The 22,116-nt window shown below is 42.6% G+C and overlaps 1 protein-coding gene across 1 annotated transcript in view; it reads right to left on the reverse strand.

Moving 5' to 3' along the window:
- The window catches only part of Exoc4 (exocyst complex component 4), a 741,149-nt gene that overhangs the window by 35,541 nt on the left and 683,492 nt on the right, over positions 1 to 22,116 (reverse strand). Inside the window, exon 17 of the mRNA XM_051151762.1 lies at positions 19,555 to 19,714. Within this exon, the coding sequence (XP_051007719.1) occupies positions 19,555 to 19,714 (160 nt within the window). The remainder of the gene's footprint in view (positions 1 to 19,554; positions 19,715 to 22,116) is intronic.

A 22,116-nucleotide genomic window follows, 5' to 3' on the forward strand; every position in this document is an offset into this window, starting at 1 on the left:
GATGTGGGCAGGAATTAGGACAGTCCCAACACAGCGCACATCCCTCCCGTCTCTAGCAACTTGCTCTGTGGTGGACACACAGAGGAAAAGTCTTTCTGTGAGATTTGCTCTATCTCTTTAAAAGACAGAAGGAAACTAGGTGAAGTTCCGGGTATGCATATTACATGCATTTCAGTTACTATTTTGCTACCACGGGCAGACAGGCCATGAGGTACAGCTAAGTAGATTCAAATAAATGCAAGAGCTGCAGGAAGAAAAGGACTCTAGCTGATACAGTTAGACTCCTGGGATAAAAGCGAGTCTAAAACTAACTATTTCTTGTAAGTCTCTGTTTCCTGATTCAGTACATACTTTTTTCCTTTTGGTTTAAGGGACTTTGACTGAAAGAGTCTTGATAAAGACATTGGGTAGGTCTAATGATATCGGGCTGAGCTAAGGGCATTTAACCTGGAGCTCATCCAAAGACAAACTCTAATGAGCCATGCATCCCACCGTCATGCCTTCATTTAATCCTGTCCCACGTCGAGCCTAGGGAGCTCTGCGACTTGCTCTGTAATGGTAGAAGTGAGTCTGTGCAAGAAGTGGGTCCAAGCCTGATAAAGGCCTTGTCGCTTCTATTTCATGCTTTCAATGTCCCACGTTGTCATGTGTGTGATACCCTCACAGAGAAGTGACAGGGAAAGCTACATGGAGAACGGGGCATTGGGAGACAGCGTAAAGGGAGTGAGGCCCCAGTGGTCCTGGACCGCTGCTGAGCCTGGCTTCAGCTAGCCCTAGCAAGTCAGCGAACATGTGACGCAAGCCGCTCCAGGGTTTTCTAGCCCCACTGCTATCAGACTACAGCCATCTGAGGGACTAAGGCTGTCCTCAGAAGAATCTTAGGGTTGAGCCTCAGTGGCTGCTATTTCAAAGGAATGAATATTGGTGGCTGTTTTAGGTACCGAGTAATGAGGTAGTTTAGTACACAGAAATAGATGGCAGGAATAAATGTGTGGATTGAGTAATTAACTTTTGGTTGGATAGTCAACATGTATGGGTGCAATTCAGTCAAATCTGCTCTTTAAAAAAAAAAAAAAAAGAATCTGTTTTGATCTGGTGCTGGGTGGAGGCAAGCATTGGGTGAAGCATAGGGAGTCTTGTGGGAAAGTGGAGGGAAAGATAGAAGGACCTGGAGGGCACAGGAGCTCCACAAGAAGACTAACAGAACCAACTAACCAGGGCCCAGAGGGGCTTGCGGAGACGGAGGCACCAACCAAGGACCATGCATGGACTGGACCTAGGCCTCCTACACAGATGGAGCTGACGGGCAGCTCAGGCTGCATGGGGTCCCCTAGCAAGGGGAGCGGGGACTGTCTCTGACATGGACTCTCTTGCCTGCTTTTTGATTCACCTCTCCCTGGCAGGGCTGTCTCAGCAGGCCACAGGGGAAGCTATGAGACTTGATGTGCTGGGGTGGGTTGGTAGGGGGAGCCCCTCTTTTCTGAGGAGTAGGGGATGGTTGATAGGAGGAAGGAGGAGGGAGGGCGGGGCTGGGAGCAGGATATGGTTGGGATGTAAAGTGACTACATAAGGAGAGAGAGAGAGAGAGAGAGAGAGAGAGAGAGAGAGAGAGAGAGAGAGAGAGAGAGAGAGAGAATTCTTGATAGTTATTTATAAGGGTTTTATCTAATTGACCAAGATAAAGGAGAGGGACAGGACCAGAGCTTTAGTGGCAATCCATGATATGGGACACTTGGCCTTTTCTGCACATGTACATATATGTGACACAGTCAAGGCCCTCAGTTAGAGGCCAGGAATTTTTCAAAGGGCACTGGGCAACTCATAGTTCTGGGAAGTGAGCAAGAATAAATCAAGCAAGTAGCAGCTAGAATCATGGTTCAAGATGCTTCTCCAGAGCTGGTTCCTAGAGACAGCACTGCTGCTGAAGACACAAGGTGCCATGACTTGCAGAGCTGGATGCTGACATCCCACAGACATGGCTGCTACCACCCACCAGGTAACCAAGAGTTGCTCTTGCTACTACACTGTCTCCAGTGGTTCTCCATTGCCGTGGGCCCTAAGGCCCCAGCTCCCTCACCAGGTGCAATCAATTAGTCTAGACTGGTCTCCATATAGGGGCCAGGCCGTGATTCCTGGGTCTTTATGAGGGAAGGCAAATGTTGCCTCCTTCAAAACTCAGGCACTAAGGAACTCTCTAAATAGATTTAGAAACTATGTAGCCAAAGCATGACAACTGTCAATCATATGTAGCATTTTTCTTTTTGAAAAGACCTGGTTTTTTTAATTGACATAACAAAGAACCCTAGCTCCTAAATGATTCTTCCGGGATTGCTCTGGGTGACAGCCTCACTCTCTTCAGCCTGCCTGGCCCACTTTCCTCCCTGACTTGGACACTGCCTAAGCCTGCAGCAGTCTCAGGTCTCACATCTTTTCACGTCCCATTTGATCCATCAAAGATGGTAGTCACTTCAAGATTTAGGTGTTGTGTTAAAATCCTTTCTCAACTTTTTGAATGTGTTTTGTTTACCCTTGCATTAGATATTTGTCTTCCCGCAGGGACAAATACATGACAAGGCAATTTAACGAGGGTTTTGTTTGGCTCACAGATTGCGGGTATGGTTCATCACAGTGGGGAAGCCATGGCGACAGAAGTGTGAGATGGCAGTGCCCATGGTTTCCCCTTCTGCCGCCTATATTCAGAGTGACTCTTGCCACCCCAGTTAAACCTCTTTTGAGATGATGTCTCAGACACTTCTGCAGGCTTCTATCCAAGGCAACTCTAAAACATGTCAAGTTCACGATCAATAGTCACCATCACACCCTGCCATCCCCCTAAACGATATCTCCTCCCAGTCTCTCTTGGGGAGGAGAAAAGGCCTCCCTTCTGCACCAGGAACACCCCATGGCTACGGTTTTAACAGAGTCAGTAAAAGCACCAGGGCCGTGGTCTATCTTCTTGAAATAATACTGTATGTCACTGTAAGCCATATAATATGACCGAGCTGTGGGGAGACCTACCAGTGAATCACGGTCCTGTCATCTACTGCTAGTGAAGAGCCTGTGCTACTCTTTCAGAGACGTGATTTTCCCACTAGTGAGCAGTAAGTACTAGCCCCTTAGCACACTAGGTCAGTGTGGGCTTCACTGAGATAAAAACACGTGTAGCTGCACAGGTAGGTCATCTCACACAACCAATGTGCTCAATCCATACCATCACCAATAGTGGCGCAGTAACAAACCCATACCAGATACTTACCTAAAGCAATCTTTTGTTACTATGGAGGCTTACAGGAAACTTGAAATGCTACAGTAGAGGTACAGGGTTATTCTACAAGGTAGTGTGAAGGGAAGAGGATAAGGTCAGATACTGCTTATCCCAGGGTAGCATGCTGATTGTCTACTGACAGGATACGGTGCACTCTCCTCAGTGATACAACTATCTCCATGTGGTTGTGTCCTTCCTTGATGACAGAGAGGGTCTTCAACATTAAATGGAAAATACCATACACTCCAGTTACCACAGCATGGAAAAGGCACCACAGTCCCAGTCAGCATGATTCTGTTTTCATGTTTGGTTCTGAACATAAATAACGATTCACTCTCTTCCCTCTCCCCCGCCACCCCCATCTCTCTCTCTCTGTCTCTCTCTCTCCCTTCTCCCGCTCTCTCTCTCCCTCCCTCTCTCCTTCTACCCCACTTTTCTCTCTCTCTCCTTTCCTCTTCTCTTCTCTTCTCTTTTCTCTCTTTCTCCCTCCTCTTCTCTCTCTCTGGGGTATCTCTTCCCCCTTTCCTTTTCTCCTCATGCTCATTTAATAAAACTCCTTGATAACATAATAAAAAAAACAATGATTCAAAGAAAGAGATTAGCATTAGAAAAGGAAGAATATCATTTCAAGTAAGGGGAGGCGTGGTCAAGGAGATAAGGCAAACCTCTGAAGTGAGGACTTAGCAATCATTGCTCAGGAACAGACAGGACAGATTAGACAGAACAGGAAAGCATAGCATTAAGCTTCATTGAGAAGATATGTGAATATGTATAGTTCGTATTTTTAGGGGGTGGCCAGCTTTAGTGCAAGCAGCGGGACGCCACCATGTGCTGATGCATCATATTGGTTATTGTGAACTCCCCATTACTCATCGGCCTGGGTGGGGCCCCTATTAACAGCTAGCAGAAGGAATCTCTCTCTTTGTCCAGGTGAGCAGAGGCTTGTATTTTCCAGGCTGATCTGTATGGGTCCTGCTGGAAGAAAGGTGCCTGAAGAAAGAAGCTATTTCTTGGGAAACTGTTCCTTTTCATTTTAAAAGGTGGAGGAGCGAGTCTTGGCTGTGGCTTAAGAGCCTGATATTTCAGCACCTGCCTCTGGTGAGGAGCCTTAAACTCCTGAGAACCAATTCACCCCTCTGCAAGGCCATAGAAAATATGGAGGCTCATTAGGGGAGCTGGCCAATAGCTGCTAGCCAATAGCTGCAGAGCTTTTAACTAAGGCAATCAGCTCCCTGGCAGACATATGCTTCTCTTGTTCAAATGCCATTTATGTGTCATTATCATTTCAATACTTATGTCCCTGGAGAACTAAGAAACCAAGAAATGAGGGGAAAAAAAGTCCAGATTTTTGAAAAATAAAAAAAATTTTCCTATACCCTATAATTAAAGTTAACAAAAGAAAACAGACAGACTGCCACATCCACAGAGCAGAGAGAAGCCAAGGCTTCAAATGACTGATTTACCACAGCAAGTAATTACTTTATGTTTTTCACAAACATTTGAAACCTATTATTACTTTCACAGCAGCACACATCAACAGAAGACTGTCACCTAAGGGAGAAATGAGGAACTGGGCTGTAATTAATTTCTGGTCGAATATATCATGAAGCCTTTAATGTTGTCAATAAAAGGCTCTAGCCACTAAAAATCCCTAGCCTCTCCCTCCTCCTCCATCCCCAATACCTCTAAAATATTTAATCAGCTTCTCTGGGAAGCGGATGGCCTAAAGGAGCCTGAGACATAGTGCTCAGCTCTGCTGAAAAGTTGGGGCCATTGATCCCTCCTTCCAACTCTGAGTGTCAAGAGAGAAGTCAATCAAGGGCTGGCTTCTCCTAGCCCCGCTTGGTTTTGTTTTGTTTTGTTTTGTTTTTCCGCATTTCACTCCATCTGCAACAGAGGAAAATAGAAGGCGCAGTTCTTTGGAGGAATCTGAACATGCAGATGCCAGGCAACAGAAATCATTACAGCAGCAACCAAAGCCTGTGTCTTTAAAGGTTAGACTACAAAGTTTAAGAGTGCCTCGGGGAAAAGTGCAATGGCTCATCTGAATAAAGCCTTTCCATCAACTGGAAAAGCACAGCGCAGCAGATGAAGAGCTCCGGCGCATGTGACATTTATGCTTTTTGAGTACCCACATGTTTATTTTGTCAATTACTGTTTGGAGCCTACTAAGGCCTTTATAGGTCATATGCAGGCAGTAGCTGGCTTCTGTCATATCTGTCTTGCTCATCTGCTGGTATGGTGAGCAAATGCTACAAGCATGATTTGGAGTATGGAGAGAAACAGGACTGCCTGACTTCTTTCCTCATTCGTTTGTTCATCGGTTCACACGTGCATTAGCTGGAGGGCCAGTGGGGAGGTGCACCCCTCTAGATCTCCAGCTTCTTTACGGAAACAGACTGGAGTGGGCCGCTTCCCTTTGATGACCTCTTTTTTTTTTTTGGTTTTTTGAGACAGGGTTTCTCTGTGTAGCCTTGGCCATCCTGGACTTGCTTTGTAGACCAGGCTGGCCTCGAACTCACAGCAATCCACCTGCCTCTGCCTCCCGAGTGCTAGGATTAAAGGTGTGAGCCACCATGAGAACTGGAGGTGGAAGCAGAGTGCCAGTGCCCTGGTCCCATCTCTGGCACGGTATCACATGACTTCTGACCTTCTAGTCAAAATCACTTTACGGGTGGGAAAACATCAGCCAAATGAGTGGAGACCACTCGCTACAATCCGTATAATGATTGAGGCTAAATTTGCTGTGGTGCCTTTGGGAACCACTTATTAAGATGCTTGTTGTCCTAGAAGTGCATGTAGAAAGCATTTGGGAGAAACCTAGCGTCTGTCAGGAAAATGGACGCCCAAGAGCTGGGTCTAATTTGTGCTATGGCCCTGGGGCATGGTCTAGGGCTGTAAGCAAGTGCTACTCCATGATAGGCGTTTGGGAAGACAATATAAAAAGGCTGAACAAAACTACCCCTGCCATACAGACCAAGGTTTTAAATAATTTTCTTTCTGCAGAACTCTCTTTAAACTCTTGAAGAAAGCTATTTAAAATTACCAGTGTAATTTCTATCTGCATTCTAAATTCTTTGCCTTATACCCACAGATAAATGTAGCTCTCTTCCCTCATCAAAAAGTTTCTTCTTGTAGCAGATGGAGACCAATATAGCAAGCCATAATTGGGCAAACTGCAAAGAACAAATGACTTGGGGGGGGGGTTGGTGCTCAGCCCTGGTTGACATATCTGCATCACAACTGCAACACTTAAGGCTCAAGGAACATCAAGGAAGAGGGGCAGAAAGATGTAAGGGCCAGAGGACCAGCATGTCTGCTAGGAGGCTGTCTTCTGTACAGGACAGGGAGGCTGTACCCTTAACACAGCAACAATGTGGAGCCTAAATAAGACCTGAGCACCAGATAATGTGTGATGTGGATGGGGGAAATATCATAAGGGCAATTAGTGACTATTAAGATAGGTAGAGTTAGTCTTCCCCAGAGACGAGCCCCATAATTGGGTACCTAACACCAATCTAACATGTAACAAATTAATGAAAAATATAGAGGCTGGAGAGATGGCTCAGAGGTTAAAAGCACTGTCTGCTCTTCCAGAGGTCCTGAGTTCAAGTCCCAGCAACCACATGGTGGCTCCCAACCATCTATACTGGGATCTGATGCACTCTTCTGGCGTGCAGGTGTACATGCAGACAGAGCCCTCATATGTACATAAAAAAAAAAAATCTTAAAAAAAGAAAAACATGTAGCTAGTAGAACTCCACAGAAATAAATAGGGAAAAACATAAGTAGGAAAAGTAAAGAATATATTCATGTGCTAAGAATATAATTGAAAAAAATGATGCTATGTAAAACAGAGATCTGATATTAATCAAAATAATAGCCTTAACTTCACATGGGTAAGAACATATAGAAATCCAGTGATCTAGGTGTGATCCTATATCCATTATCTATAGGCCAGGAATGTATTTAACTTCTTAAACATTCCCTTTTAAGCCTATAAGATGTTACAATAATAGCGATATGCGGAATTTCAAAGAGCCAGTGTGGAGAAAGCATTTACTACAGTGCATGTACCAAGCTCAGCTGTATAACAGCAACTAATGATAAGCACCCTCACTACCACAGTAGTGTACCTTCATTATCATACGTGAAAGTAACAAATTTTAGCCTCAAGGATTATTTACACCAAATCTACTTGTCCTTTAGGAGCTGCCCTTGTTTTAGAGAAAAAAGTTAATTCCCATAGGTCCATAAGGCTAGGTATAAAAATTATTTCTTGGCAATCTATTTGCATTAACCGATGGATGTTCTCTGAAACACATGTAAATTCATGCATACTAGACATATTTTCAAGCCCAGAGCATGTTTATAAATGCTTTCAATTTTTGAGCCTATTACAAAGAATAGAAAATAAACAATCTACACCATAAACTGTAGACACCCAGAAACTAAAACTAAATACAATCCTAGTGACTAGCCACAAGAACTCTATGATTATGTGGGGAGGGAAACTCAGAAAAGGCTGGATTACAGAGAGATAGAATGATTTGGACAAACATATTAGAGGAGATTTGAGTGCAAAGGTAATTTGTTTGCCATGGCCATGTGGCTTCTTTCTAGTATGTGGGTTTGGTCTTTCCAGATCAGGAAAAGGGGGAAAAGGAATGCATAGGGTATTTCCCACACATATAGAGTGCATGCGTGTGTGTGTGTGTGTGTGTGTGAGAGAGAGAGAAAGAGGGTGGGGTGGGGTGGGGAGGGAGAGAGGGAGGAAGAAAGAGGAAAGAGAGAAGAGAGAGAAACAGAGACAGACAGAGACAGAGAGAGGGAGACAAAGAGAAAGAGAGAGACAGAAACAGAGAGAGAGAACAACCTTGGGCCTTATTCCTCAGGTGTCATCCAACTTCTTTTTGAGACAAATGGCGCTTCCTAAGGAAGTGAGGCCGCATTTAGCCTCAGGAACCTGTCTTCATTTCCCAAGTGTGGACCACCACATGCAGCTATTTTTATATTGGTTCTGGGGACTGAACTCAGGTGCTCCAGCCTCAGTCACTTTACAGGTTGGGCTGTCTGTGTTTCTGAATTTCAAACTTGTTAATTTTAACACTATATTTTTATTTATAAACAAGGAAGGAGGCAGCTTCCAGCTTCCAGTTTTTTCAGTAAGACTGCTCCTGGGCTTTATTACTAGAACAGTGTAACCCAGTCCTTTCCAGGAAGAAAAACAGCCTCACTGGGAGAGCTAACTTAATTTCTTTTCTTTCCTTTCTTTCTTTTTTGGTTTTCCAAGACAGGGTTTCTCTGTGTAGCCTTGGCTGTCCTGGACTCACTTTGTAGACCAGGCTGGCCTCGAACTCACAGCGATCTGCCTGCCTCTGCCTCCTGAGCGCTGAGATTAAAGGCGTGCGCCACTACCGCCCGGCTAACTTAATTTCTTAAGCAGGAGACTACAGAGGCACTGAAGAAAATATAAATGGTACAATGTGATGAGAGATCTTGGACAAGTTATTTCTAGTTTCTGTTCATAGGGATCTTCACTGCATAATAGCACCTGCCATCTACACTAACCTCCGAACAATAGCATTTCCAGCAAATAAACCAGTGGAAAGACTGTCACTGTCTGCCAGGAATCTTGAGGAACCTCAGACTATAAACTGACTATTTATAATCATGACAAGAACTGATAATTTAATGAAATCTTATTTAATCAAGGCCGTCACACATGACGCATGTCTACAAGAACCCAAACATTAATTACAGACAGGCGGGTTTCTGGGAAGATTATGAGTGCTCATTGGTTTCAGGAGCTCTGTGGAGGATATGCGGGCTGGTAAGGCATGCTCACGTGCATTCAAAAAGCTCCAATTAAACCATTAATTAGAGACCAATTAGTTGATACAATGTATGAAATCTACTTTAAGTATAATAAACTTAGAGGCAGGACCAGAAGAAAATGACATAGGCAGAGATGGGTAGCAAAGTCAATAAGAAGGTTAAACTCAAAAAGAGTAACACTATTTAAAAATAATTTTTTTTTTCCGAGACAGGGTTTCTCTGTGTAGCCTTGGCAGTCCTGGACTTGCATTGTAGACCAGGCTGGCCTTGAACTCACGGGGATCCGCCTGCCTCTGCCTCCCAAGTGCTGGGATTAAAGGTGTGCGCCACCGCCTATTTAAATATTCTTATAGAAAGTCCTTAAGAAAACATGCTCAGAAATCAAATTATACACATTTTTGTTTTATTACTGAATTTTATTAATGGTACTTTTTTTCTTTATACTAGGCAGTAAATGCTATAAAACTCATCATTTACCAGTTTTTCCTGGCTGCTAGGTTAGCTTTTTCTTTTTTTTTTTTAAATCACTTCTCAACTTCTCAAAACTTTTAGAGGTCATCATTATTAAAAAAAAAAAAATTTTTTTTTTTTTTTTTGGCAGAAGACTAGCCTCTCTTATTTGACCACAAATCCAAATGACTGCTGGTCAAATGAAACACTAAAGGGAAACTTGCAAAAGAAGCTGGAATTGAAAAGGTGTGAATGATGCAGGATAAATCTGGTAACAGAAAATTCCTAGTGAAAAGCATGCAGAGAATATTTTGTTTCTTACTCAGAACTAAAGTCTCTCATCTGGCCAAGCAAAGAGAACAGTGTGCAAGATGAGGCAGTGAGTGTTTTCAGCCCAGTTACAGCCGGCTCCTTCAGAAGCACAGCTCTTGTGGTCTGGCCTGATGGCTGTGGGTGTTTCCAGTAGGTGGCAGCATGTCATCGCTAATTCTCTAGCAAGCTATGTATTCCCTGGTCACTCCACAGAAGAACACTTATAACCTTCCTGCAAAGAACCCCCACAACAATGTCCCTCTGCACTAAGCCTGTCCAAATAAGAGTACATAACAGTGCCTGTGGGAGGAATTCAACCTTCTCAGGCATGCCAGAGATCATTCCTGGGCTTAGCAAAGCACAAAGGTCAAGGATAAAGCTTAGCATGTTTAGTTTCTGAGCTGGGCTCCTTCTGTAACCTTGAGGAAGAATCTGGGTAGGTGAGCTCACAGGGGGATGTGGGTGACTTAAAAAGAGATGAGGCTTTCATTCACTGGGAAGAAGGACGTTCTGCCCACTGATGGGGAGAGGAACATTTCTATGCAGGTGGCAGCTCTGTTAGCTTTTATGCGTCATTCTCTTCCTGTCCTTGTCCTATGGACCCTTCCTCTCCTACCCTGTCCTGGGGGTCCCTCTTCCCATGCCCTTCACTGACAGGCCTTCGTCAGAGGACTATTCCCTTCTCTAAGAGCTCTGGATGGCTCCATGTTGACGCTTCCCCAGGTCTGTTGGTTTAATTCCACCCTTTCTGTTTAGATCCTAGCTGTGTCTTAGACATTTCTTCTCCAAAGTCCCACAGGCATCTTATGAACATCCTCACATGGATGCCCCTTCCCACCTCAAGGCCAGCCCTCCCACTGTGTCTTATCTTACTTGCTGAGGCTGTGGCTACATGTTCCAGGCTCACCCCTTAACTCCCTTTTCTCTGCCTTCACCATCCAACTCTTTCTTAACTCGAGCTACTTTTTAAACTCCGTCACACTTCCCGTATCTGTTTTCATTCCTGTCAGCGCAGAGCTGATTCATGATCTATACAGCACACCTTCAGCAATTGGAAAGTTCCAATTGAGGGCATTTATCTAGTGTAGCTCCTGGGATTACTGCCTGTTCTATTGGGGGTAGACAAGGCAGGAACAGGCAGATATAAAATAGGTATATGATAACAAGGAATAGATTAGGGGAGGGGAAATGATGAGGGTTATGAGAGTTATAGGCAAACAATGTCATCCCTAGCTTACGCAAAGGGTCTCACTCCCCTTAAGTCTCATCTTTCACTGTCCCTCAGTTTCTGCTTGAATGGCTCTTCCCTCCAACTCTGGATAATTCCACTTAGTATTAAAATTAAGCATCACTTCCCTATAAATTCTTCCTTGATTGTTCACATCTCAGAATGATTAGGGAAATGTGAAAACTCATATGATATTTCCTTGACAAAGTTCTCTATTAATGTGAGTATGAAACTTGAGCTACTCATTTTCCATGACAAATCATTTGGGACTTTTAAAGCTTTAAAGCTCAACATTAAAAAAAAAAAAAAACTCACTGCAATATAATTCAGCTACCATACAATTTCCATATTTGAAGTATAGAGTTCAAGATCATTTAATATATTCAGAGTTGTACAGCCATCTGCAAATCTATTTCAGAACGTGTTAGTCATTCCCAAAAGAAACCCTGAACCCACACCTTCATTTCCTCTCAACCTCCATACTGTAAGTAACTGCTGGCACTGTAGATTTGCCTATTTTGGATATTTCACCAAGAATCACATTCAATGTAGTCATTCATTACCAGATTCTTTAATTGAGCCACATGTTCAAAGGTTCATAATGTGTTATGTTTCATTTTATGGCCAAAACCATCTATTATATAGACTCACATCTCACTCATCCATTAGTTAATTATAAATAGAACTGCTATAAAGTTTGGGTAGAAATATTTGAGAATTTTTCATTTCTCTTGGGTAGAATTACTGCATCATACGATAAGTCTATTTTTAACTTTTGAAGGAAGGATAAACTGTTTTTTAAGGCTACTGTACATTTTATTTTCCATTAGCACAAATGAAGGTTCTAATCTCTCTATATTTTCTTGTCAACACTTAAATTATTTTTAGTTTATGTATATGGGTGTTTGCCTGCATGTGTCTGCACCTTGAGTGTGCATTGCCTATAGAGGCCAAAAGAGGGCACTGGGTCTCCTGGAACTAGAATTACAAATGGTTGTGCGCCATTATGTAGATTCTGGGAATTAAATATGGGTCTTCTGAAGAGCAGCCAAATAATGAGCTCCTTCACATTGTGGGGGAAGGGGGCTGTGCAATTCTATTGTGGTTTTGATTTTCATTCCTTAAATAAATCATTCATTTGTAGATCTTCATGGCATAAATCTTTGACAACATTTTTTTACTTATTAAAATTTTTATTATAATTTATTCACATTTCATCCCAATTGTAATCCCTTCACTCCCTCCCTCTTCTGCCCTGTTCTCCTCCCCTAGACCTCTGACTGGTGAGGTCCTCCTCCCCCACTGTTGGACCACAGGCTATCAGGTCTCATCTGGATAGCCTGCAGACTATTTTTAAAAATAGTTTTGCATCACAAGATGTTGAAAAGTTAGTACAAAGTTCTCAAGTAACTTACATTAATTATCCTCACTAATAACATCTTATATTAGTATGGCACATTTATCACAACTAATGAACCAGTATTAATTAATATACCATCATTACTACAACCCAACTTTATCCAGCCTTCATTCATTTTTACTGCATGCTCTTTCTATTTCACGACTCTATCCAGGATAGGAGAGACATTTAGTTGTCATATTTCTTGGGTTCCTAATGGCTGAGATAGCTTCACCAACTGTTTTTTGTTTGTTTGTTTGTTTTTGTTTTTTTTTTTTGAGACAGTGTTTCTCTTGTAGTCCTGGCTGTCCTAGCCTCACTTTGTAGACCAGGCTGGCCATGAACTCATGGAGATCCACCTGCCTCTGCCTCCTGAGTGCTGGGATTAACACGCCTGGCTTTATCGCCAACTTCTTTGTTTGTTTGTTTGTTTGTTTGTTTTGTTTGTTTGGAATGGCTTTGACACTATGGAGGAATGTTAGTCAGTTATCTTATAACTACCCTTGCAAAGAATCTTTTCTTTCTTGGGATTTGAATGTATTACAGGCTTAGGGAAAAACCACAGAAGTAAAGTGTCAATTTCATCACATGAGACTAACGCCATATATTGAGAGCATGATTCATGAATGTTGCTGTTGACCTGGATAAATAAGATGCTACCATTTTGACCTTTTCCACATCATAGTATAGACATTCTGGTTGCATTTTTGTTTGCTCTATTCATATCTAAGGCTGGTACAAAATAAGAGAAAGCTGTTTCACTTGAGGCTGGCTGCTATTTTAGACAAGTTCATAGGGAGGATGGGGAACTACAGATCAAGGTCAAGATGGTTCCCAAGCTCTCTCTAGGCCAGACTGTCCTACACTCTATATTTCTTACTCAAGTCCCTCCTTTCCCCAGTCCTATCTACAAGAGGCATACCCAACTGATTGTATCAGACTCAAACTCTCGTATCCCCTGCCCCCAAACTCAACTAGTTTTACCCATAGTCTGTTTCATTATGATGAAAACTCGTTGACTTGCTCAGAAGAAAACAGTTGGTCACTAGTTCCTCCTGTGAGCTTGATTGTTACAATCTAGCCCAAGCTGACTTCTTCTGGTTTCCCCAGGACTGACTGGTCTGGATCACCACTGTTCCCCAGAGAATGACTGCTGCTGTTTTTTTTTTAATTATTAATTTATTCATATTACATCTCAATTGTTATCCCATCCCTTGTATCCTCCCATTCCTCCCTCCCTCCCATTTTCCCCTTATTTCCCTCCCCTATGACTGTGACTGAGGGGGACCTCTTCCCCCTGTATATGCTCATAGGGTATCAAGTCTCTTCTTGGTAGCCTGCTGTCCTTCCTCTGAGTGCCACCAGGCCTCCCCATCAAGGGGACGTGGTCAAATATGGGGCACCAGAGTTCGTATGAAAGTCAGACCCCACCCCACTCCCCACTCAAATGTGAAGAATGGACTGCTGCTGTTTTGTAATGGAGCCTTTGACACCTCCTCCCCCCCAGTCCTCTGATGTCATCAGGGTAGACAGGAGGACTCAGACTGTGGTACACTTCTCCCTCCAATGTTAGTGGTGTTCTACTTCCTTCTGAATAAAAGTCAATGTCCTACAACGACCTAGAAGATCTCAGCTACTCTGAATACATTTATGATTTTACCTTTTCCTCTTGTTCTGTCCATACTCATCTTTCTACTGCTGTCATAGTCACATATGCTCCTCTTTCTGGATCTTCTTCCTTAGAATCCCCCTTTCTGGTCTGGTCTTTCCCTAGATATACTAATAGCTTGTTCCTACTTTTCCTATTGATGCCCCCTCCCACTTAAATATTATAATCTCATTAAAGATTCTCATGAAGACTGAAATTATACTCTGTCTCTCTTAGTTTTCATTTTTAAGCTTAGTTTTTCATTGTAGCATGTCTGAAAAACTGACATACTTTGCATTGTACCTACTAGTTTGTATTTTGCCTCACAACAAGGCGAGTTCATAAGAACTGACATACTTTACATTTTATTTATCTATTAGTGTGCACTCTGCCTCATAACAATGCAAGTTCCTACAGGGCAGGGCCCAGAGAGGACACACTTCCAAAAAGAATATCTGCTCATTGACCATAGGAATAGTAGTATAAGAAATGTTCTATTCTCCATTTTAGGATTGGTCTCCTTGACATTTCCTGAACTTCAGCTTTCATTTCCTTATCTTTGAGGTTTAAATGAACACATTTGTCTAAAGAAATGGAAAATGGGGGCTGGGGAGGGGGCGGCAAAGAGCCATAGCTGTTAATGAGGAGAGTGAGAAGCAGAGCAGTATGGGAAAGAAGAATTTGACAGGCTTAGCGGCTACACTAAAGTCAGCACTTGAGTTTCAATGAGTTCCAGAGCAGTCTGGTTTATATAGCAGGTTCCAGGCCAGCCATTGCTATATAGTGAGACCATGTCTCAAAAACAAAACAAAACAGAACAAAACAAAACAAAACAAAACAAAAAACCCAAGCACAAAAACCCAAACAACACTTCACCCCATCAAAAGAAAACAAAACAAAATCCCCCAACCCAATCAAATATTCTACCCGCAGCAAAAAGAAGACTTGAGAAAGAGAAGAAGAATTGGGAAAAAACACTCTGGGATATTCTTTTTGAATAATGCCTTTGCCTCAACTACAAAGACTGCTAGCTAATCCTATCATAGCCCCATTACACTTGTGCTGTCCTCTCCTCCTACTGCACGGAATCCATGCTGGCTTTGGTGACTTATTTCTGTAAATGAATATGGCAGCTCAAGTTTAGGTGAGCTATGATGGGCGGAACCACAGACACGCACACTTAGAGAGCACAAACTGTTCCAGTTAATGTGCTGAGCTTTTCTTGGGCAGAGGCTCTTCTTGCTTCTGAAAACAGTGGGCTTTAAGTGCTCACTAGCACAGGGACAGAGCTCTCAGTGATCCTGGTAATGCTCAGGCTCTCTTGGTTCTCTCTGCTCACCTAATCTACGCCTGCAGAGATAACAGTGCAGCGTGTATAAAGATAGATAGCCATGGGCTGCGGAGATGGCTCAGTGGTTAAGAGCACTGATTACTCTTCCAGAGGTCCTGAGTTCAATTCCCACAACCACATGGTGGCTCACAACCATCTATAATGTGGTCTAATGTCCTCTTCTGGCCTGCAGGTGTACATGCAGACAGAGCACTGTATACATAATAAATAAAAACATTAAAAAAAAAAAAAAAAGACAGACAGTCATGCCCTGGGCAGGAGAATCAACAGAAGCAGAAAGAATCCTTCCACATCCCTTAACTCTTTAGTACAGAAAGGTGCTGGCCAGGAACGCAGTGGCAGTAAAAAAAAAAAAAAAAAAAAAAAACTACAAGTGCTGTACAACTTCTTGTTAAGTCAGTTTTCTGACACATGGCGACTGGTGATTAATTACTTGTTAGAAGATAATATTTCTACAGAGCTTCACTGCAAACACCGATGCACTGTCCATGCCTGATTAGACGTTGCTTAGGAGCGCTACGGTACACTACAGCAGCCTGGTAGTTCTGGCTGTGGTGGCATTTCTTTTACACAGCTTCAAATTTGGTAGAATTGATAGAGACCATTTCAAAAACCTAACCCCCAACCTCAAAAGGGAGGGAGAAAAATAAGGTTATAAAATAAATCCACATGAAAGCAAGAGCAAATGAGAAAGAAAGAGACCAGGGACTATTGTTTCGTATCTGCTTCACAACATTGTTTCTTTCTTCTTTATTTTTTTCTTTTTCAAAAAAGGGTTTCTCTATGTAGCCTTGGCTGTCCTAGACTCGCTTTGTAGACCAGGCTGGCCTCGAACTCACAGCGATCGGCCTGCCTCTGCCTCCAGAGTGCTGGGATTAAAGGCGTGAGGCATCATGCCCAGCTACAACACTGTTTCTTATGAGCAGATAGAAAATAGACTATACTTTGCTGACTAAAACTTTCAGGGCAGAGAGCCTAACTGGTCATTTTGCAAACTCTTCACCAGCCTTGATTTGGCAGCTCCTCAGTTTCTCACCGTCTACTGATCCTTTACTCTGTTCTAAGCACTGAGGAAACAGCGTGAAGCTCCCCGTTTAGTAAGGAGAGATGGTGTCTGAACCCAGACCTGGAGCCCAGAATCCTCCAATGCTCTATGTTCACACCAGCGTGCACAACCCACTACAGAATAGGGGTACCATCACACACACTCTCCCCGGTGGTCAGAGTCACCTTTTACCTATTCCTTGGCTGTAATTCAGAAATCCAGCTGTGAAAGGCATGATTGAGTGGTCGTCCAATTATGTCCTGTAGAAACCACTCACTGGAACATGGCCCACTGATGCCAGTCTCAGTGTTCCCTGTCAGAGCTTCATGAAGCAGACACTGTTTTTTCAGCATGTACTTGGGCCCCATACTGTCTGCCAAGAACTGTGTTAATTTACTTATTTCAGCTAAATAAAAAAAATCATTTAAAAAAGGATGATTGAATTTAGGAATTATAGTCCTCAGAGAATTAGTAATGGCTCTTTGTGTCCCTCAGGCCTCCATGTTCTTAACTTCCCCCGTCAATGCTATTATGGATAGACTAATTCAATAATGAGATCATTTCCCCTAAGAGCGGCCAAATAAATGCGGCATTCAGTCACACCTGCTTTCCTAATCTGAACAAGGAAGCCCTCCTTGTTCCAAATTTATCCTAAAACATGGAATTTAATGAACAGCCGCCCACCCCCATGCACACACTTCCTGAGAACAGTAGAAAAATATAGGGGAAGAGAGAAGGGCAGAAAAGCAAAGGGGTAGCAAGACAACAGACCAGAGAAGAAAAGTTTAAAAGGAATATATGTGGGCCACTTTCAAACTGAAGACCCCAGCACAGATGTCTTAATCATAGCCAAAGTCACATGGTACTGTCTCTTAAATACTCAAAACCTGTTTCATTGATACCAGAACTTCTGAGGAATCTAAAAGTCAAATGTAAAGAAACAGAAGTAACAAATAGGAAGAAACATTTTGGCTACTACAAACAAGTGTTTTCCTGGCTAAAAAGGCATTTAGCGATGGAGTTTGTGGACTAATTCTCCTAAGTGTAAGTAACAGAGCATGGGGCGGGGGGCATGGGAGTTGCCAACCTACTGTGTCCACGTTCTACAAAACAGTTTGAACTGTCAGTAAAGCATCAAGGGTTTGATTATTTAATATACAACATGGAGACCAAATGGAGTAAAATAAAATTAACCTTGCCATTTAAAAAATTGTCTTAAAAAATTAAGACTAGAGATGAGGGCTGGAGACGATGGCTCAGTGGTTAAAAGTACTGACTGCTCTCTCAGAGTTCCTGAGTTCAATTCCCAGCTGCCATATGGTGGTTCACAACCATCTGTAATGTAATCTAATGCCCTCTTCTGGTGTGCAGGAGTACATGCAGGCAGAGCACTGTATACATTAAAAAAAAAAAATTGAGATGAGCAGCCAGGTGTCACTACTCATGCCTTTAATCCCAGCAGAGGCAGGTGGATCTCTGTGAGTTCAAGGCCTACAAAGTAAGTCTAGGACAGCCAAGGCTATTACACAGAGAAACTTTGACTCAAAAAAACTAAAAAGAACCTGGCATGCCTTTAATCCCAGCACTTCGGAGGCAGAGGCAGGCTGATCTCTGTGAATTCAAGGCCAGCCTCGTCTACAAAGTGAGTCCAGGACAGCCAGGGCTACGCAGAGAAAGCCTGTCTCGAAAAACATGAAAAAAAAAAATCAAGATGAGCAAACCTTGAGAAGGAAAAGGGCAAGGACTCCCCTCCCAGCAGGGAGAATTTGGACCGGTTTCAACTGGGTCAAAGCAGAAGCAGTGTCAGGCTGGGCACCTGTAAAGGTGAGCTCAGTACTTGTTTACCACAAGAGAAACAAAATGCAAAAATGCTGACATCCAAAGGGATTAGGAAATAAATTTCCATTAATTTATGCCATGGATTTGTTCACTTATTGAAAGTAAAACTTTCTACAAGTATTAGTATCTGAAAAATCATGTTTTCAAAGATTATTATTGATGTGGCAAATGCAATGAGTACATTTTGAATTACATTAACATAGTTTCAACTTTGTAAAAGGAGAAAATCATTCCCATATAGACGCAGGAAAAATCAAATAAATACAGCATACACTCCAGAAGGTAGACCATGTATCTAGACCACTGTCTCTAGGCTAAAGGTTCACCATCCTATATATTTTGTGAAATGTGCATATATTACTCTTTTATAAAAACAACAACAACAACAACAACAACAACAACAACAACAACAACAAGACACCAAGGCTTTACAGCATGAAGAACTGAATTTTGAGGCAAGTGACACAGCTCAGCTGGAAAAGATACTTGTCACCAAGACTGATGACCTGAGTTCAATCTCAGAACGTATGTGGTGGAAGGAGAGAACCGCAAGTTGTCCTCTGATCTATCTTCACACACACTCTACAGGAGGCACTTCCCTACCCTTGCTACAAAATAAATAAATGTAAAAAATCCTAAAAAACCCCAAACAAGTTAGACAATGGGCAAACACCTTCTTGAGGGATGTTCAACTTTGAGTAGAGATTTATGGGATTACTGTTTCTGTCACTTAGGAACACTGCCTTCCTTTCTTCTTGTCATGTATACGTGTGTGTAGGAATGCATATGAGTATGCTTGTTTGCATGTGTGTGTGCTCACATGTGGAAGCCTGAGGTTGATGTCAGACACCCTCCTCTGTCACTTCTCTACCTTACTCAGTGAGGCATGTCTCCTGATAAAACCCAGGCCTCCTCTGGGGAGTCTCTCTTCCTCCCAAGGCTGGCATCACAAGGGAGCCACCACACCCACTCACATGGCATCTACATGGAATCTGAGAGTTTGAGCTCTGATCCTTTTGCTTGCATCACATCAACGTTTACTGCTGAATTATATCTATCTATCTATCTATCTATCTATCTATCTATCTATCTATCTTTTTAAAATAGGTATTTTTAATTAAGAGTAGCTTATTGCAGGCAATGAGCTTCGGTATAAGCTAGGCCAACATCCCTTTATACCTTGCAAAGTCCAAGTCCGCCTCCCGTGACATGGTGATGTTGGTCAGGTTCTGCTGGAGTATGAAAATGTTCCTACACATCTTCTTGATGCCAGACTCACTGATGCGCCGGAAGTACTGGGCCCCATTGATGAGGATGCAGGAGATGAGGTGCCCCAGACCTGAGGGATCAGCACAGCAGAGTACGGAGAAAAGAAAAAATATGTTAATGGCTTCTGCCTTAAACTTATAGGTAGGATAACTCTTTTTCATCCTCCACAGGTTTGAATGACGCAAGAAAATATGTGTGCCATTTGTAAGCGCTAAGCTTACAGTAACTTTAGAATACTTCTACACTGTTTTCAAAGTTGCAAATGGCAAAATTTATTCAGAACCCAGCATTTCCATACTTACCTAAGGCCACCATCCTTAGGGCTTCAAGAACAAGCCAGGGTGCTATAAGCTATAAACATATAAAGGAAATCCTACTGTAAGTGCAGATATTTGGAGAAAGGAAAAGAACACATATATACACAGTGGTATCTTCTCCTACTTATGAAACAGGAGGATATACATTTTGCTCTGAACATGATTGAAAGCCTAAATATGTAAAAACAAGTCAGTCTTGAGTTGATCGTTATGAACAGTAATGCTAATATTTAGCTTTCTATGTATTAGCCATCTTCCAGTAGCTTGCTCAGATAACTAACACAAAGGGAAAGGGGAAGAAAACTTGTCATGTGTCCTCTAGGAAACATGGAGTTGTTCCTTCAAACGTAAGAACAAAGTTGTCCCGCATCCATGTGAATCTCTAAGAAAGGTGCTACTGCAGACATCGAGGGAGTGGGCCCTGTTCAGAAGGAATGCCCATAAGTGTTACCGTGGCAACATCACCCAGTGTGTTCACAGTGATGAACAAGGATGTTAAGAGCAAGATTCTTGCCATGAGAATTAATGTGTGGACTGAGCACATCCTAAGGTCAGAGACAGTTTCCTGAAGTGGGTGAATGAAACAATCAGAAGAAATAGGGAGCCAAAGAGACGGCCACCTGGGTTCATCTAAAGCACCAGCCTGTGGCGCCCAGAGAAGCAAACTTTGTGAAGGAGCCTAAGCTGCTGGAGTTCATTCCATATGAATTCATGGCCTAGTGTACAAAAAGAAATAAAGGACCCAGACTGTAAAGAAAACCAAAACATAGCAACAACAATAATGCTAAAATTTACACTTCAACATTGGTAACTAAAAAAAATTAATCAATAAAATATGGGCTCCTGGCAACAGCGATGATAAATCCCAGCACTGACAATAGGGTGCGTGTGTAACATAGTAACAGATAGAAACAGAAAATGGACTGTGAGTACACCATGGAACTCACAGGAGACAGCTACAGCTATTTCTGCAGTCCTGTAAATAGTTTGTTCTTATATTTTTGTGTTGCTCCTCACATATTCCAGGCTGGCCGCAAACTCTAACCCTCCTCCCTCCATCTGTCAAAAGCTGGGATTACAGACTTGTGCTACCATGCTGGGCAGGTTTATATAGGATGGGATTGACTCAGGGCTTTCGTGTGCACTAGGCCAAATGCTATACCAACCGAGCTAAACTTCCAGGCCTTAAGGACTACCTGATAGTCTATAGAATCTGGCAGTGTGTTAGCTGAGGACATCAACAAACTAGAAGAATTCCTTTTGTCTTGTTGGTTGTGACTCTAGCTTTTAACAGCCGAGCCATCTTTCTGGCCCCAGGACTCCTTCTGGATAGCCCTTCTTGGGCTAAGGAATGATCGCTCAATACAACATAAAGTAGTTATAGATAACTACCTTTTAAAGGTGCATTTAATTTTAAATGTTTCCTCAGATTGTCCCCTTTTTGCAAAGTTGGCCTCCAGCAGGATATTTTCCTCAGAACTCAAGAACCACCACAGGTCTGGGGTCTGAGTTCCTTCATGGCAGCTAGGCTCAGAGCAGCAAACAGTGCATGGCTCAGGTTCAATGGCTTTCTCTAGCTTCACAATGGCTTCTTCCTTCACTGAGATCAAAGTAGAGGAGGCCAAGGCCAAGGTATTCTCCCTCCACGCTCCCCCCACCCCCAAGACCACAGACTTGTAGCGAAAAAAGACATTTGGGCCCAAAGGAAAACAACAACAACAACAACACAACATAGACCAGATATGTAAGCTAGAAAAATCTTCCCAGGTTAAGGTCTGGTCTGTCATGGTACAATATGGTATGATAAAATGTAGAGATGAGGGTGTATGGGTCTTATTTTTAGGGATAAAAATATTAATAACTTAAAGTATCATTAAATAAATTCAGGCACATGAATAAGACCACTGTGGAGGTGCAGGGCTTGGAGGAGCCACAGTAGGAACAAAGAAAGCTCTGTGTTGTAAGAGAGCAGTGGCAGAGGCTCAGATGGCCACAGTGGCTTGAAGCTGAAGATGACTTAAGTCCAGTGTGACAAGGCTAGCCAGTGACTTATGTCATAATTACTTACGTTTTTTGGGTACAATCTCCTTACAGCATATTTCCACTCTCATAGCTCTATTTTAAGAATTTTACCATAACACAGGATTTCACCTAT

Source organism: Acomys russatus, chromosome 10 (genome assembly GCF_903995435.1).
Source record: "Acomys russatus chromosome 10, mAcoRus1.1, whole genome shotgun sequence".
Taxonomy (NCBI): domain Eukaryota; kingdom Metazoa; phylum Chordata; class Mammalia; order Rodentia; family Muridae; genus Acomys; species Acomys russatus.